This window comes from Rhamphochromis sp. 'chilingali' (assembly GCF_963969265.1).
Source record: "Rhamphochromis sp. 'chilingali' genome assembly, chromosome: 17".
Taxonomy (NCBI): Eukaryota; Metazoa; Chordata; class Actinopteri; order Cichliformes; family Cichlidae; genus Rhamphochromis; species Rhamphochromis sp. 'chilingali'.
The window spans coordinates 17423743-17442726 of NC_137944.1; the positions used below are offsets into that span (position 1 = coordinate 17423743).

The window sequence follows — 18984 nt, forward strand, 5'->3', positions numbered from 1 at the left end:
TTGTTCATGCAAACATTCTATTTTTATGCCTGTTAAACTGTTATCATTTTTAATAAATTCCACTAAAAAATGGGGGCTATAACATTTTGGTTTGTTTGTTTGTTTGTTTTTGTTTGCAAACATATCTGTCATGTGTAGACACAACACTGGTTCATCCCTTGAGTTAGGTCACTATTAAGTCGCTTAACCAACAAAGAAAACAGCCTCTGAAAATGGTCAGGTACGGGACTGAAAATGAGTGACAAAGCAGCCAATGTCCTCCATTAAGTCTGGAGAACAAAATCATTTTAAGAATTACAACAATGTCCGGCTGCCTGGAAGCAAATAAAATAAATTAAAAGAGGAGTGACTCCACAGTGCTCTCTGTTGCAGCTTAGATTCTTTTAATTTTATTAATATATATTTTGCATAACTTCAATTTCTATTTTGTTTCTTCTATTCTTAGTCTTGTTCTTTACAGTCATTTCTGTTTTTTAATGATCATTTATTCTCTTTCTCTTTTTATAATGTGTATTTTTAATAGAAAAAATCTATTGTACAGTTAAATGCTTGTTTTTTGGGGTTTTTACTGTGCATAGGACATTAATGCTCTGAAACTGAAAATACACTCTGTATTTATTGCTTAATAAATAATCAGTCAAGACCTCTTAATGCCACCCCCTCTAGCAGTGACCCATGTGAACAAAAGGAGCATTACTTTAAAAGGCATTGATTCTGTGGGTGTGTTAATCAATAGTGCAACAGGTTTTAACACATGTGCAATGGGAGAAGGCAAATATTTGCAAAATGACACCACAGAGAGTGGTGGCAGCAAAAGGGTTGCATTAGGTTAATCAATCACTTACATAATAATCAGGAAACATGACAGCATGAGGATTCTTGGCTTAAACACTAATAATCTTGATGTGTGGCAGAATATTTCCTCCAGGCTGCTGTACAACACACTCAGCAGACATTCATCACTACCAAAAAAGAGGTGGCAGAGGGAAGGGCAGCCAAAGGGATGGATGGGGGTGAAGAAATTAAAGAGGGAACAAGGGATGTTGTAATACAAGTGTGGGGGTGTGGATTGCTGGTTGCCTAGAGGATCAAACACCGAGCAGGAAGGGTGATGGGGAAACGGTGGTCTTCAAAGAAGTGAGGGTTGTTCGCATTTATGGGTTTAAAAAAAAGGCAGGTGTTTCTATGGGAACCTCGTCTGCGCTTCTGTGTATTACTGCTCACACTGAGCGTACTGACATGTACTTTACATTCAGGAAAAGCATGAATGCACACACAGCCAGGCTTCCTCTGGAGATTATAGAGCTCCATGTTTTCCTCTTTCTTAATTTTACTTTTCCTAATCCTGCTGTGTTTCTCTGCTGCTCGCTCTCGCTCTGTATTTATAATCCATTTTTAGATATTTCTCAAGTGAATCTGAAATGCAGAAGTAACTCATTTACATACAGAATATATTCCCCCTTTTCTGTGACACACTGAGCCTACATGTGTCTGTGTTCCTTTGATCTTACTTGAGATGCCTCTTGATCTAAATGAGACCGGGCATCATTTAAAAAGCCCCGCACCTGTCGGTCCTGCTATTAATAGTACATTTCAAAGAAGGGAACAGTTCTTGTTTTGGTTTGGTTTTGTTTTTTCACACAATGCCAAATAAGAAAAATAATATAGAAACTACTGTTCGCGTATATAAAAATCCCAAACTAGAGAAGTTTTTCCTTTTGTGAAAAAACTGAACCTACGCTTAAAGGCAGGCTTAAATAAAGAGTGTTCAATGAAGGACTGTTAATCTGAACATCAAAATGTACTTGGTAACGCAACCTCATCCATGTATAAAACCAGAAAACAGTGCAAGTGCATTTGCATCATAACTAAAATTAAATTAATTAAATGCATTTTTTAAGCCAGTTTTTTGGAGGAAAAAATACAAACAAAGAAAAAATGTGTATGTCAATATGCGAGGTGATGCATAGCTTCAATACCACGCATAACGTGTAAGGAATACATCTCTCTCTCTCTCTCTCTGGCACGCACAGGCAGAGAGTGCTACTACTATAATTGTTAGTGGCAGATCCATCTCCCCGCGTTTCATTTTTTCCCTCTGATAAAGCCTGAGGAATAAACGCCAGCTTTGCAGCCATCCTGCTCATCCAGCCCCCACGCCCACAGTCCCTGTAGGTGGTGTTTTCCTCGCCCGCCTACCGCTCGCCCATTACAGTGCCAAGCGCGACATGTGACAGTAGCAGCACATGGCCTCCGAGCTCCCCCACCCTCCACCCCAATCCTCTGCAGGCCTGCCCCCCTCCCCACGCCTGTCTGAGAACACCCCTCAACAAGCTCCACACACTTGTCTTGTTTCTTTTCGCTCCCCAGCCAGCAACCCCAAATGACTACCTTAGAGGCACAGACAACCGTGCACACCACACGCACAGACGCATATCAGTGCAATTAACTCCCAAAATGACACACGGATGCTGAAATGTTGGAGAACCTAAAGCCATGTGCCTGAAAAGAGAAGGCTAGGTGTGTTCGCATCAAACTGTTCTCAGATGCAAAAGTGTTGTGCCTCTGTCTGATTTTCACTGCCTTGTTCCGGCGCTGCTCTCGTGGCGTTAGAAAGGGGTAAACATGCCAGGTTGTGTTCATACCAGTCACATCCAGCTGTCGCTCATTTCTGACTAAGCTACCATCCTCCTCTCCCCAAAATCCTCTTTTCTCTAAACCGTCTTCACATCACATCTTGTCTCCTCTCCTCACCTGTGCTCTTTGTGCTTATTACCCCACCATATCCTCCTCTTCTTCTTCTTCACTTGAGATTGTGTTTTCACCATTACTCAGGCTTTAAATTATTTAGATCGCTTTAACAACTGATATCTTATATAAATCAAATTTCAAACAGTCCAAGGGATGGTGTCACGTGTGTAAATAAAACATAATTTCCTCAGTGAGTCGAGCAGGATCTGAGCATTGAAGACATTCGGTCTCAGGTGTCGAGCCTGCCGTGTTAATATTTCAATTACCCTCATGAATAAATTGATTAAATAGGCGCTAACATTATTCTTGGTCTGCCTTTGTTGTGGTGGGAGAAAGCTGTGACATGCAACATGACTTCACCAAAAACTTTCTCTTCTAATATGTTCAGACTGAAGAGCTGTAAATCCACAGTGATTTGGGAGCTACAGGTGGTAAAATCTTCTCCAGATTTGCAATTTTTCTCATTATTTTGGGGTTTTTCTTTGATGTTTTTAGCCTTGTTTTTCTTCCTTTCCTTTCCTTGTTTTGTTTTTGCATGTATTTTTACTTTTGCATTTAATCACCAGAAAATTAAGCATCAAATACACCTCATTTTGAATCTTTACCGGAAGCTCGATTGCCAAATTTACTGCACACCTGATAATCATAGTACCACTAGCTTATTGGCACAGTGCTACACTTCAAATTAGTAGTTCTGCTTCCAGTCATGCCTTGCTTTGCCTCTCTCCATGTTGCCACCTTCTTTTCTCCTAGTATTAACTCTGTTCCTCTCAGCTTCGCCTCCATAAATTGTGGCTGGCAATGCTTTTTTCCATCTGTCACAGCTTATTCCATGTACCATCAGAGATTAGAAGACCTTTCTTTTTCAGACATCGTTGGCATTTACCATTGCCCTCCATCAAAAAAAGAAAGAAAGATATGGTCGCGAACCCGCAGTCCTTTTGCCACCGTTGTCACACACTCTGCCTCGAGGAACAGCCGGGCTAACGCTGATTCCCTCTTCGAAGCAACGTCATTGACAGCTTGAAAAGAGTATGCAGGCATATTTCAATATAATAACATTATAAAAACCTAGGTCTAACCCTTTTAACACTTGTTTTTTAACATTAAAGTACAACTATTAAACAATAGCAATACTGTCATTACAGTGTGCCTTCTTTTATTTACACTCTAAGTCCACTTTTTGTTCACTTTGCGACAAGAAATTTAAAATGTGACACATAAAAGCCTCTTCCACAAAACTAGAGCGAATAACAGGAAAATCCACTGGCTAAAGTTAAGTAAAGTTAAATAGCGGCGTACTTGAGGAAACACGCACAGAAGGAGGCGTTTTGAACAAAAAAAGCAGTGGAAGGCCCATTTTTGAAAATGCGATTCCTGTTAGCTTAAGAAGTCAGCATGAAGGCCTTCTAGAAATCAATAGAAGCTCCCTTGTGTGTAAGAGCAAGTCAACAGAGCAGCACAGAGTCGGGGCACACAGATAATATTTATGTAGAGGGAGGCTGCCAACAACCACCGGGGACCATGTATAATTCTGATTCATGCATCATAAAAGCAGTGATGTTGTAAATATGAGGCACGTTTACTTATTCAATAAGAATACACGCAGCAACAGGTCAGCACCGGAGAGTTGTTTAGCATGCCACCTTTAAATATTCATGCGCACAACCTCTGGATAGTGTGCCTTGCTTTTTGTAAAATTCAGAGATTGTCAACGAGCGCACAAAAACTCGAGCACACACTCATCCTTTCGGGTCCGTGCGCCTTTGTTTGCGGACTAAGTGTGAGGTTGTATGATCAAAGCTCCAACATTATGTAGAGCAGACGACGTGCATCAGCTGTGATCACGTCCACCTCTACCTCTGCGGTATATGCAGTTAGCAGGTTTACCAACCTCACGAACAAACGCATGGCATGTGCAGAGCGCTTCCCCTACACGATGCCCCGTTTCAACATAATTTACATACGTTCGAAAGACATATTACACCTTTTACCCATTTGTGTGCTGAACATTGGAAACAACTAATAAAACATACATGTTACATGTTCCTGTTTTCCTCTTTTAAGCCTCGCTGCAGGAGATCCTTCTGGTTTTAATGGTTATTTTAATTGCTGATGTTCCACTAGAATACTAATAAGGGTAGTAATTAGTGCAACATGAACTGTAGCTCAGTGTGGACATGAGTTGGTTTTTCCTTTTAAAGAGTCTGCAAAATGGAACTAGAGCCCCTGGCATGGAGAGGACCTTTAAAATTAGCATTTGGATTGTTTGGTTTGCAAATTTTACACTGTAAAAACTACTGCAACTCCAAGAATGTCACAGTTGACCGAACAGGCAGCTTGTTGCGCTTTGCCTTGAATTATATCCTTTACTTGGAATAATGAAATCTCACTCACTATCCAACTGCTTTCTATTGAATTAACGTGATAGACATCCTTACTTCTCACAGCTTGGGGTGTCATCAGCCTAACCAGCTATCCCTGTTCATTGGCCACATCAATCTAAGGCAATAAATGGTTCTGAAAGCCAAATAACCATCACAGCAGGAAACGCAGGAATGATACATGACAGGGAGATTCTTGCACTGTAAAACGCCAGTTTCCTCCCAGAATGAACTTTTACTTTTATGTCACTTCAGCACTTCGATTTATTGTATACCTTGGGGATTTAATTGCTTTACAGTATATAGCTGAGTGATTATCGTTAGTGATGTTCACCCAAGATGATCATTTTCTTTACAATTTCAAACATAATTGAAGGGTTTAATAAAAGATGGCTGACAAGGCCAGTTCTATGGCAGCATTGGTGAAAACCCCAGGAGTTCATTTCTAAGGCGTTTCACTGCGGCTATGAAATACTATTGAAAAATGTCCTGTCAGATATCAAATGAAAATAGGACACATTTAAAGGACTACTTAAAATGCGATTTAGCTGATGGTATATAATGAATGAAAGAAAAGGTGTAGGTGAATTCATACTGCCAACAAGCTGCCCGTTTTTAAGTCGTAGCAAAAAGGGTGGCAGCAGTTGTTCTTGGATGTTTCCCAATAGGAAGAATGGAACAGGCGTTCTGCCATCACCCTGTTTTTAGCCATGAAATCAATACACACGAACAGAAGAGCTGCTTTCTGGCAAAGACTGGTCTGCATTTGGATGGAGGCATGAAATCAGCATGGAAGTGAGAGCATCTAATCAGGAAAATAGTGTTATCACCAGATAAGACCGTCTGAGATGAGGCTTATTAGATTATACTATGTATATCCGCTCAGTCTATATTAAACATGTCAATTACCATTTCCTGATTTTACTTTTAAAAACATAGAAATATATTTAGATGTTTAAACTTTCTAAAAGTATTTTTAAATCCTGCTTATCAATGTGTTATTTAAGGTCTTTAGAAATGATGTGAAAAAATCTGCTGAAACTGTCGATGCATTAGTTGTTGTTCATCCAGCTTTTTTTTAATGTGTGGGTATGAATTAATATTATCCATATACATATATTAATATCTAAAGGGCTTTCAAATGCTTACGCTTATACTTTAGTGTAAGGATTCAGAATATGTTCAGTATTCAGAGGATGATTTACACATAATCTAGGTCAGAAAGTGCATTTCATGATTGCACTCATCTTCTTCAAGTGCACTTCTTGAAGTACAGACTGAATCCTCCAGAGCATACTGTGGGGTCCTTTTGATTCTTGAGATTGCAATTTATTTGCAAGACGTCAAAAAGGCGCTCGTTTGCATCCTGCATATCCGAAGACATTTGCTCAAGTCGACAATCCATCGGTCCAGACAGACTGCTGATCGACGTGAGCATCACAGGAAACTCTAAGATGGCAAGGATACTAGTGTTTCTATCCCTTGATCATTGGTCAAATATTTGCCTGCATCTATTCGGTTTAATCACCATGTAGATTTGGTCCAAAGTACATCTAAGCATTTGGGATTGAATGCTAAAAAGCCGACATCTGTGGCTCTCAGCTTCATCACTAAAAATCACTTTCACTATCCTTTTACATTATGAAGCATTAGGTTGCTGCTTAACACCTAATCACACACATTCTGTCGTGATCGATGTGAGTACACAAAACCTGAACAAACACTTGACTCGAAGATGTTCCTGCAAGGTTCAGTTTGAGACAACATTTCCCAACAGATCGCGTCTGTGGTTTATTTTAGGCTCTTTATAAAGCCTGAGCGATCAACAGTTCTGGGCTTAGGTTTGTTGCACGTGTATGTTCATTTGTGCAAAGGAATGAGCCGACTGGTAAAAACATACACTGCCGCTCCTCTTCTCTCTATAAAAAGGGTAATAAAAGGCTCCTGGCTTACAGTAGCAGTTCATTAGTCAGACGGGCAACTGCAGGTCAGTCCAACCAGGGCCCCGATCCCGATCTATCAGCAACAAGCTCTGTAACACTAACTGCTCTTTACAGCCTCAGTCCCTGCTCTATTGCCTGTAACATGGTTTGTTTAGCAATGTATTAACTTTTTTTTTCATTGCAACATGTAGAGCAGCCAAGAGCAACTTTTGCAGTGTAGCGGCAGTGTGCAATGGTGTGAGTAACGGTATGCTCTGTGTGTGTGTGTGTGTGTGTGTGTGTGTGTGTGTGTGTGTGTGTGTGTGTGTGTGTGTGTGTGTGTGTGTGTGTGTGTGTGTGTGTGTGTGTGTGAGAGAGGCTGTGCATTGGGGTTTGTTTGCCAAATGGAAATGCTTAAAGCAAAACGCTCTGAAAAAACACAATTCCACTGATACAACATAAGAAAGAACAATGTAATCTGTTTTGCTATTCATTTATCAAACTATCCATCCATGATGACACACATATGTGCACACACACGCACACGCAGAAACATATACATGCACAAAGATTAGGACTGAGTCACAGCAGATAGAGCCTGGTTGGAAATAATCTCTTATCATCATTGCACAGCCTTTTGTGATCGCATACGACATGATTGCCTGCTTTGGATGGGCATGACAGATGTGTATACCATTGCTACTGTGCATGGGCACTTAGGCAGAGTGGCTGGGTGCGTGTGTGTGTGTGTGTGTGTGTGTGTGTGTGTGTGTGTGTGTGTGTGTGTGTGTGTGTGTGTGTGTGTGTGTGTGTGTGTGTGTGTGCAGGTTACATCTGTGATTCTACTGTCTGTTGTTATCGCTCTTGGCTCACAATGGGCTCACCAACTGCTTTTCGCTAACAGGGCCCAGTAATCGCGGATGGGGAAATAGTATCCACCATGTGCGGACGGCAAATGGACAAAGGTCTGATGTGTATCAGAGACTGCCGAGCAGAGATGTGCAGTGTGGCACGTGGATGCACGCTGGAGTCCGCTACCTGAAACAAATCCTGACGGTTACATTTTCAGTGCTCATTTTCAGCACATGTAATAAGTCAAAATGTAATTATATCAATTACAAGAAAAACATGCCAAACCACAATGTTTGATGGCCACAAAATATAAACTGCACACAAAAGAAATGGAAGCATGATATATTGTTCAAAAAGCTAATATACAATACTGTGCAAAAGTCTTAAGGCAGCCCTCGTTTATTTATATTTTGCTAGGAAAATAGAGGAAAAAAACTTAAAATGTACAATCATAAATGGAATTACAGTATATACGACAAAACACTTTGTTATTTCTTCAAGTAGTCTTCAGGAATAGTCTTCCAGGCTTCTTGAAGGGCATTCAAAGTTCTTGAAAGACCTCCAGAAAGACTAGAGAACTATTGCTCACAACCACTTTAAAAATTTGATGCGAAAATTCTCCTAGTCTCCTGTATATTACCATAATTTGTTCTCCAGAGTCATCATGTATACATCATGTATACAATGTATACATCATAGAGTTCAGTATTCACATTATTGTTTAATAGTTTAATGGCATTCTTTAATTGCTTTTCAACAGTAGTAGGCTTCCATTATAGGCTCCACTGCTGTGTTCTACTGGAACATTGCGAGAAAAGCTATGTGAACCATTGGAGAACAACAATTACTCACTAATATGTTTCATGATGGTATCACGTGGATAAATAATCATATTGTGTGGAAACAGATGGTATTAAAACGCCATTTGAGCAAAGCGTTTTGACCAAACTGCACTGGACCTTTGGGCTGTGTTACGAAGAGAGATTGATGGTTTAACAAGGTGTGCTGAGCATAAAGTCAGACAATTCAATGTCACATGGGCAGCTCTTCTTTCTCTTTGGCAAGTTGTGCTCTTATGTTAACATTATGTTAACAGGTTATGTTGAAACTTTTGGTTTTCAAGGGTCTAAAAGTGCCACATTTTCTCTTATCTTTTGATAATAGACTCCAACAGTAACAGAGATTCTCAGCTGAGAGAATAGCTTATATCCAGTATGCCAACCTGTTGAGCCATGCATTAGTAACAAGGGTGTGGTAAATCAATAAGATCAATTTTACTTTGATTTGGCAAAAAAACAAAACAAAATGTTTTTAATATTGACTTCATGACAGTATCAGACCTAAATGCACTTCTTGAGAGATAATGTTTAAATGGATCCAGTTTAATGTTTCAGAGCTCTAATGTGCAGCTATCACGTTAGAAATAAACACCAGCACCGAGAGTGCACTGGTAAAATCAATATATTAACTTATTTAACGAGACTGATAATCTTCCACTGCGTTGCTCTCTTGCGTTATCTGCAGCACACGAATTACTGTTTTTGTTTTTTGTGAGGGGGGGGGGGTTCAGATCCTTTATAACTGTCCATGACCTGTTCCTTTTTAATGGACTATCAGCTTAATTTGTATGGAACATGATTCAAATGCCCCCTTTTATGTGAGAGCCCGAAGCAGAAAACTCGATATCCATTATCTGTTATTAGGTTTTATGTTTTGTTGAGCTAGCTAACGCAAAGCCAAGTCGAACGTGCTTCATAGTACATAGTCCTGCCCTCTTAACTGGTCAAGTGTGCTGGGTTATCAGCAAGTAATACACATTTTCTTGCAATAACATGTTTTTATATTATCTTTGTTAGTGCAACAGCAGTAGCTGATCAAGTCTAGTGTGTGTGTGTGTGTGTGTGTGTGTGTGTGTGTGTGTGTGTGTGTGTGTGTGTGTGTGTGTGTGTGTGTGTGTGTGTGTGTGCGTGCAGCCATGATAGAGAAAGCCTGCAAGACTATCTGCAAGTGTAGATGGCGATTAAGCAAGAAAGGCTATTATTCTTTGGCGTGAAGTGGCTGAAAACGTCCACCTGTATGAAGTCACTTTCTCATGGCGGGCATACTTTAGGCCAGGTCACACGACATGCGTGCATCTCCTCCCAAGACGCAGGCAATATTTTGTTGGCTTTTTGGCCAAGAATTACACGAGCTTTAATGTAATTACAGGAGCAGAAAGGACAGACTCTCTCTGCTTATTGCTCTTTGCTGGGTCCCCTTGAGAGAGCGACAGACAGGGACATGCACAGAGTATTTGTCCAATCTCTAATGACAACAGCACACCCATTCCACGGTAATCCTTTCATTTCTGTCCACTCACGGGAGAAAGACAGGGAGGTGAATGCGATGTCTGTGAGTATGTGTGCGTACGTGAGGGGGTGGAGGATTGATGAGGAGTGAGAGAAGCGGACAGTGATGGAGTGAGGGGATGGAAAATTTGCAGGATTGAGGCATAATAACAGCTGACAAGGGCGATATTGGGCAGAACACAAGTCATTATTTAAAAAGGTCATCTGCAGTAGTAGGACCTTGGTCACGGTCTGCTTTTTGGGGGGGTTAAAGACGAAATAATTACAAGAGAAGGAATTTTATGTGTGTCACCCTTGCATACATACGAGGCCGTTTAGTGATGGAAATTCTCCAGACGTGCCGCAGCAAGAAACCTCTCTTGGGGTTGGTAACCATAAGCACGCAAACACATATTTTCCTGGTCCTCTTTAGAGGTCTTGTTTGCAGAAAACAGGATCAATAAATAGATTAGAACATCTTAAGTATTATTTGGAAACCTAAAAAGTGCAGAAACCATCGTGCACACGCCACATTTGGGAGCTAAGAGTGACTTTTTAAACAGTTTGCAGTACAGTAGCAGATAAACATTTGCTGTGCTAATTGCCTGCGCAAATGGCTTGGCTGGTGATCAGTGGCAACTTTATAGATGCACCAGCAGAGGCAGCCAGACAGACTGACGTAGTGTTGTGCTCAACATGGCAGCAGCCATCTTGTCAGTGTTTTCAGCAGCACTGAATAAAGATGAGAGATTTTCATCCATTTCCCAGCTTTTTAAACTTGTATTTTTTCTCCCGTTTAGCCGCCTCACGCTATATCTCCCTTAACTCGTCCTCCTCAAGTCACTATTTTCTGCCTCTCCCACCTCCCCATTGATCCTCCCACCCATTTTCTACCTCCTGGGTGTCCGTCATTCAGCTGTACGGTTTGTACTGAAATTGTTTGTTTAATGTTAATGGCAACCAGATGCCTGGTTTGCCACCTTTTGGAGTCATTGTGCATCTCAATGACAGTAGAGTCATTGAAGAAAGAAAGAAAAAGATGAGTAAGGGGGGCATGCCAACAGATGTCTCATCATAGCATCTGCTGCGAAAGCACAATAGGAAGGCATAAAGAAAGGAAGATTAAAATTTGACAATGACAAATTAATTTGAAAACTAATTGATTATCACGAGCTGAATTCATTAACGCTTTTACTACACCACCGCTCCGACTGGCTGTAATTAAGATGCAGTGAAGTCAGAGCGACGTATGCAGATTTAGATGCTGGATTCATTGTTTAAGGTGACACACAATGCTAGAGTATATTTAGATATAGCGACAGATCATTATTGGGGTTTAGTGTTTTTGGTAAAGACGGTTACCCAAGTGCTTGCACTGATATATACTCGCATATGCCCATTTATGGAACACCAAAATGATTGCACACACTACAGCACAGTCCACTGACTACAACATCAACAATCTTGGACTAAAAATAGGCTACTTGGCTCTATATGTTCTATTTCAGTGTGCTAATAAAGATCTAAATTAACAAGAATATACTTTTAACAATGTGATGCCTGATGCCTTTAACAGCAGCAGTTTTGCTGTGTTCTATTTCAGTCGAAGGCTCCAGTGTAATTGCCCGATTTTAACAATATCAGCGCGGGGTGATTCAGTCCATCACCATTCGGTCAATCACGTTCACCAACCACAGAGATATACATAAGTACCTCCACCCACACATCCAGTGCACAGACTATTTCCCATCCTTTCCCCAACCTCCAGCAGCACTCAAGTGCAAACACACATTCTGATTGCTTTGCAAGCAACCAACAGGACTTGCTTAGAGTGCTTTTACAATGGAATTACGCCGCTGCCTCTCACGTGATTAGCCTGATTGGGTCAGCGCATGCGGGTCCATTTTCCTTTTTCCGGAGATGAACAACACTTCATGTCTAACTGCTCAAGTGACTACAATATCCTGACCTCAGGCAGTGCTGCAGGGGTGCCAATCGACAACAGCCGTGACCATATGTAGGCGTGAATGCGCTGCATGCCTGTTTGTGTGTTTCATTTATGCGAAATATTCTGTGTGTACTTGTGTGTCACAATATCTGTTGTAAAGCCAGCTTCGGGGCGCGTAAAGAGCCTTTCATCAAGAAAGTTCACATTTGCTATTTGTCTCGCTCAAGCCCTCCAGGCCACTGGCAGGCTGACTCAGACAAAGGTCAGCAATTAATGCTCAGATTTGGCATATTTATTAAACTGTGACCCATGCTTCTTTCATTTTGTTAAATCACAGTGTGAAAACATTCAAATAAAGAAAACACTGTGATCAATTTCTGAGGGGATATACGTAACACAAGATCTTTGGAGCCTGTTACGGATCTATTATGCATACCTCATTACATGCAGTAATTGCTTTCTCTCTTTTTTTCTTTTTTCTTTTTTTTCCCAAATAGCCATTAAAGTACTTGCCTGACAGAAACAATGCAAACAGCATTACATTAGGATCCAATATGAATTAAGAGGCTGGCCATTTCCTCTTCCTGCACAGAAGATGATATAATCCTATTTCAGGATCTCCATCTAACAGCCCTACGCATCTCTTTCCCTCTCGCCTCACTCTCTGATTCTCCCCTGAGATCCTGTTCGTTCTATGAGAAGGGCCGCTGCGCATTGATCCCCACTATCTGTGTCGGGTCAGTGAATACAACCACACTCAGCACTTTCTATATGCCCAGAGAGCGCCAGAACTGCCACATGCTGCTTTTCCCTGCTCACGCTGAACATTCACCCTCTCCCAGGAATGGTGACAGGCAATCTTTGCTGACCCTCCCAGGTCACCACTTTGGCACTAAATGCTGCAGGTGTCACACATTTAAATAACACATGGCATACATCAGACCCCTTTTGAAAATACAAGACTTTTAAAGGTGGAACTTCATTTGTATGTGTAAGGTTATTATACAAAGAATCTTAAAGCTGAGTTCAGCGTGTGAAACAGTAAGTTCATTGGATGGTACTCTAAGAGGCTCTCCCCCCAAATAACTACAAAAATAAATGGCCAACAAAACAAACAAAGAGCTGTTGCTAAAACAAATTTTCCTCAACCCCACCAAGAGTATCAGCATTGAACCAGCTCGCTTTGACTCAAGACCTATGCTTAGCAGAACAGTAACCTCCATTATGAAAATGGCTTTTCACTGAAAACGTAACTTCTTGTGACAAAATGACAGAATGCCTTACACACACTAAGCGGGGGGTGGGGGTGCTCAGCATCCCGTGGACAAGACTACTGTACTGTGGTTTCGGGCTCGCCATCACAAGCTTAAATGTGACATGTCGCATTTAGCCCTCTGAGAAGAAAAGGGGAAGCGGCTTATACTGCAGCTGTGTGCGGCGTCTCTAAACATAGGTCACTTCTAGCAGAACAGAAACAGCTGTATACTGTATGCGGTGCACTGGACACGGTCAAGATGCGCATCTCAAACTGCAACAAACTCGTTGTCGTTGTGTTTCTACTGATGAGTTCACTCTTCGCTGTAAGAATATAGGTATCAAAGTCCAGCGATTACCCTAGAGTTCTAAGTGTGTATGAATGAATTATTTCAAATTCACAACGCTTCACTTAGAATTTTCACGGTATTAACCTTTGCCTTGTTGATTTTATAGCTTTTTGTCTCATACGATTCAAGCTGAATAAAAGTTGTCACTGCAACTCAAAAACTTTCCATCACCGTTCTGCTAAAATGGGATATTTCCCTGAGTGGCCCCTCTCAAGGGCCTGTCACTCATCCTATAAGCCGGTGAACTAGCGTAGCTTAGCCTAGAACCCTTTCATTGCCCAAAGTCTCCCTTCCATCCTCTTCCAGTGCCTCCTGTCCTCTCCAAAGCTTTGATCCTCTAAGCCTGCAGAGTTACAGTATCAGTCCATGGTTACACTAAAAATCCACACTCACACATCTAGCTGCAGTAAAGGACCAACTCCTGCTCCACCGCTAAGCCTTCTAGTTGATATAATCCATCCTGCTTCTTTTCTACCTCAAATGCTCTGTTTTTTTGTTTTTTTTAAGTAAGGCTGTATTTTCATGTGAAATTGTCTCAGCCTGCTGAATTGTCTGTGCTGCTGAAACATCTCAAGAGTTGGTTGTCAGTCTGATCAGACTAATTTGAAACCACCAAGGCAGAATATCTGCTCTACTTCCATTAGCTGCCTCTTCAATCCACCAAACACTAGCTCACCAGCCTCAACTCTGCGGCCTTTTACTGCAGGACAGCTCCTGAGTGCCTCACTGTCATCTACACCACCACCACCCAGCCCCACACTGCACAAGGATGGACCAGGCCTGCTCAGTTAACCCATGGCTCCACTGACAGGGGATAAAGGGATAAAGAGCCTGTGCTCGGTGACTGATTACTTACATCTGCAGGGCTAAATCCCAGTGCCCACACAAACACAGACACATGTGTACAAGCACAACGCAGGCACACACTTGGCCTGCTGCTAGCTGCAACAAACGCACTCATGCATGTATTATTTTCTGACAAGCATGTGCTTGGTGGAAAGTTGGGTCCATCCCTTTGTTTGTGAGTGTGTGTTTAGGTCATTCCTTTGTGTGTAAGTTAAAAATGATATTGCAAGAAATGTACAATGAAAACGCATATATAGGCAATAGCACAACCATCACGGATGTCACATTATTGGTCCTATAAGTGAGTCAGCGGGTGAAAGCAATATAATCAGCACTACAGTGATATCCCCCTCCCAGGCAAAGGTCTTCTCTAGCTGTACATGCTTATTATTGTTCAGACACAAACAAGTGTTCACAAACAATAATAGCATCTTATATCTTCAGATGTTAGTGGAATCATATTTTCCCCAAAGTCTCAGTTTCTTTATTTTCTGCAAACATACAATAAGAATATTCAGTAGCGGTGATATGCTTCAATTTGCACTTGGCCTCTTGTTTACTTTAACCACAGCGTCCTGAGCCACATGATTCCACATGTAAATATACTATAAGCTATTTGGAGGACATTCTTTTTCTCTCTTTTTTAATTTTATTTTTTCCTAGTTTTTACAACCAAGGATGCCTGCAGTCTGTTAGCAGCTTAACAACGCATTTATGAGATCTGCTGTTAAAAGAATAATACAGAAGTTTCACTGCTGGCATCTAATAGTCTTACTTAGTCGTTTTCAAAAACATGACCAGAACTTGGGAGTTTCATTTGCCCCATCTGGGAAAACCACCCTGAAATGCCATTGGGTTTTTATAGAGCAATGGAGTTTAGCCTTTGGCCACAAAGTGATCAAATAAAAATGTTCTCATGCCTTCCCAGTATTAGAAAGCTGGCATCACTACCAGACATTTCCAGCAAGCATGTGTCAGGCTGGCCCACTGACCTCTTGCTTCCAGCTCATCTTTCTCTCCAGGGGAATAGAAGGAGAAAAATCATAACTCTCATAACAGCACATTAATCCCAAGGTCTGAGCACATGCGCCTCTGAGGGCTTACCCCTGTCAACAGAGATGCGCGTGCTCTTTCACATGGACACACCTGTGCCCACACGGTAAGGAAAACCTGCTGATTTCTAAGGCAGCGGGACAGGTGGCACAATAAAACAGATCTGGCTCGACCTATAAAACAGATGAATAGAGTTGCAGTTCATTCAACCTCTACTTGTCTCGCTGAAATTCATAGAAATTTGACAAACTATCAAGGAAGCAGGTTGATGGTAAATTAAACCCCTCAGCTGCACAGTGTGCGCTCAAAAGCATAGACGTTACTTAAGCCTAAAGGACCACTATACTGTTGAGTCAAATAACTGAAGTGTAAATAGATTATGGAGAACAAGCTATTGTCTACACTTTTGGCAACTTCAAGAGGACTTCAGCTGGAGTTGTTAGCGTTATCAAATAAATTGATCTTAATTTGGAGCTTGAACACTGTGATGTTCTGCTCTTTTCAAGGGTGCCAGGATTCAGGAGAAATCGTACAACCAATTACCGCCATCTTCAGGCACGAGGAGAACCAGCCCCTTTAATCGTTAGAAAGCTACACTGATTCATGACTGAAAGCCCGCTTATAAAGTGGCCACTGCAGAAACAAAGATCGGATGCTGTGATTTTAAAAAAATTTAAAATAAAAAACGTTAAATCACTGGTTGGTGATGGCGAATAGCAGAGATTGCAGTAACCATTAAAGCATTGAAAAGTGTGCCTCTAGAGTACCCAGATAAAGCAGAGCCTTGTGATGGCACCTTGCATTTTAAATGCCCTATCAACTACCAGCGACAGCAGCTAAAATGAGGAGGACGAGGCAGACACGTAGGCTACATCATGTTCGTGAGTGTGTGTGTGTGGGGGGGGGGGGGGGGGGGGGGGGGGGCACACCTACAGTTGACTTTTGCGCACTGAAGAAGAAAAAAACACCTTCGCCAAAAACAACGAGGCTTCGCAGATGCCAAGCATAACAGAACCCCTTTGGAGGGACACTCGGTGGAGCTCTGCGGGGCAATGCGCGCGCCATACACACGTGCACAAGCTGACTGTTCGCGCGCGCGCCCCCACATAGGCAAATACACACATACAAGCCATATACAAATGTTTCAAGCACGCCCGAGCCAGCCGGCGGCAGCTTAGTGAGCAGATTTAGTCTGCATGTTTACCTCGGTGTCGTATATTTTGGTGATGAGTGAGAACGAGTACTTCCCGGACTCCCTTATGTGTTGGATGGCCAGCTGAACCGCCGGCTCGATTCCTTGGCTGATGCTGCTCATCAGGGCCGACTCGTTCATGGGCATAAGAACCATTATGGGCAAGTTTTCCCCGTCCCTGGTGAACCAGCTGTTGTCCTGTCCGTGTTTGGTGCGGTCGTTGCACACCTTGGTTAGAGCAGGGTGAAATAGCAAAACAGAGAGGAGCAGACATCCCGTCGGGAGGAACATCTCCCAGCCGCTGCAGTCCCTCCGGGCTGGAGCCATGCTACTGTACAGGGTGACCAAATGAAATCCCACCGTGCCCTCACTGCTCGGGCATTGCAAATTCGGGCTCGTCCGGGATCCTCACGCGCCCGTCCGTCAAGGAGATATGAATTCAAAACAGAACAGACGCAAAAGCCGCAGCAGCCCCTGCAGTGGGCAAACTCGTCCCGTGGATTACGACTTCAAACTGAGAAAATATTTCTACTGTGTAACCGTGCCTCTGTGAGAATATTCCAAGGGCGCAGAGATTCGCTTTGCAGAGGGAGAGCTACTGCCTCTCGGTGTCCGTCATCCAAACGATCTCCTGTCCAAACAACCCTCTCATTCTACAACCCCCCCTTTTCACCTTTAATCTGAACCACTTGTATAAAGAACAAAAAATGTTCTGAAGGATGCCCCCCCTCCCCCCCTAAAAAAATAATTTAAAAAAAATCTGGCAATTTCGGGATACAAATTAATCACTCGTGTTGACAGTTCTTGCAGATACAAAATCAACTCCGAAGTAAATTCCCAGCCAAGAGATGCCAACTGTGGGCATCCCCACCAAATACGGCGCTCAGGCGGACAAATGTCAAGATAAGGGAGGGAGATGGGGGGAAAAGACTAAAAACAAACAAGGCTGATGCTGAAAGCTTGACCGCAGAGGTCTGGGGAGGAGATGTCGAGAGCGTCTGCGTTGACAGCCTGTGGGACTGTGAATCTCCTCTCCGATGGTGCGTCAGAGAAGCGCTGAAGCCTTTGCTGCTGCCGCTGCTGCTGCTCACCGTACGCGCAAGAGGGAGCACTGAATGTGGAGGAGGAGAGGAAACGAGAAAGGGGAGGGGAGGAGGGTGAGACGGATATACAGCAGCGTGGTGGGAAGGCTGCATAGGTTTTATGCAGGACAGACTCGTCGGAGGCCTGACAGCCGAGGGTGTTTTACTGGGCTATTACATCTAAGAGACAGGCCACATGTCAGACATGCATGGAGCAGGCCAGTTAAAACCTATGAGGTGTATGCATGTGGAGGCTCGTAGCTGTGAATTGTACTGTCACAAGTGACATCAAAAGTAATTCTTGTATTTTTAGTTACTCATTAGGAATGCCGAACCTCGTGATATGATGGCGTCAGTCTGGAAACCACTGTTAAACAAACAACACATACAGAATCTGGGATGGATGGATGGATGGATGGATGTGAGAGGAATTATTATTATTATTATTATTATTATTATTATTATTATTATTATTATTATTATTATTATTATTATTACCAACAATAATTAAAAAAATAACTACATAAATATGTAAAATACTTGGAAAACACTGCCATATATTGGAGTAACAAGGAAGTATTTCAGCACCATGGACAGCGCACGGTACGGTACGGTAGCGTAGCTGAAGTTGTCTCTTCTTCCATTGTCACGTGTACATTAGCCCTTTACCTGTACAGCCTCAGGGCAGAGGATACGCTTTCTTATTCATGTCCAATATGTGCAAACATTACATTTCTCCGGCAGGAAAGGAAAGTGGTTCCCCCTCCCCAATAAAAAAGAAAAAAGCCAGTCGACGCAATAGCTCGCAGCACATTTCCTGGTATTGTTAAACACGCGTGGGAAGAGAAGAGAATATGCTGCCGCGGGTAACTCTTCACCACATGTGGGAAAAAATACGGAGGCCTTTCAAGTCATCAGCTTCAAACGTATCTCAAAACAAAGGCAGTTTGACCTACACAGTCACAGTATCACATCCACAGTTACAATGAACATTACATTTTAAAAAATGAAAAAAAAATGGGG

The 18984-nt window shown here is 42.2% G+C and overlaps 1 protein-coding gene across 1 annotated transcript in view; it reads right to left on the bottom strand.

The window, feature by feature from the left end:
- The window catches only part of gabbr2 (gamma-aminobutyric acid (GABA) B receptor, 2), a 208815-nt gene extending 191257 nt beyond the window's left edge, over positions 1-17558 (bottom strand). The window contains exon 1 of the mRNA XM_080862287.1: positions 16892-17558. Within this exon, the coding sequence (XP_080718413.1) occupies positions 16892-17206 (315 nt within the window). The 5' untranslated portion in view covers positions 17207-17558. The remainder of the gene's footprint in view (positions 1-16891) is intronic.
- Positions 17559-18984: the final 1426 nt, after the last annotated feature.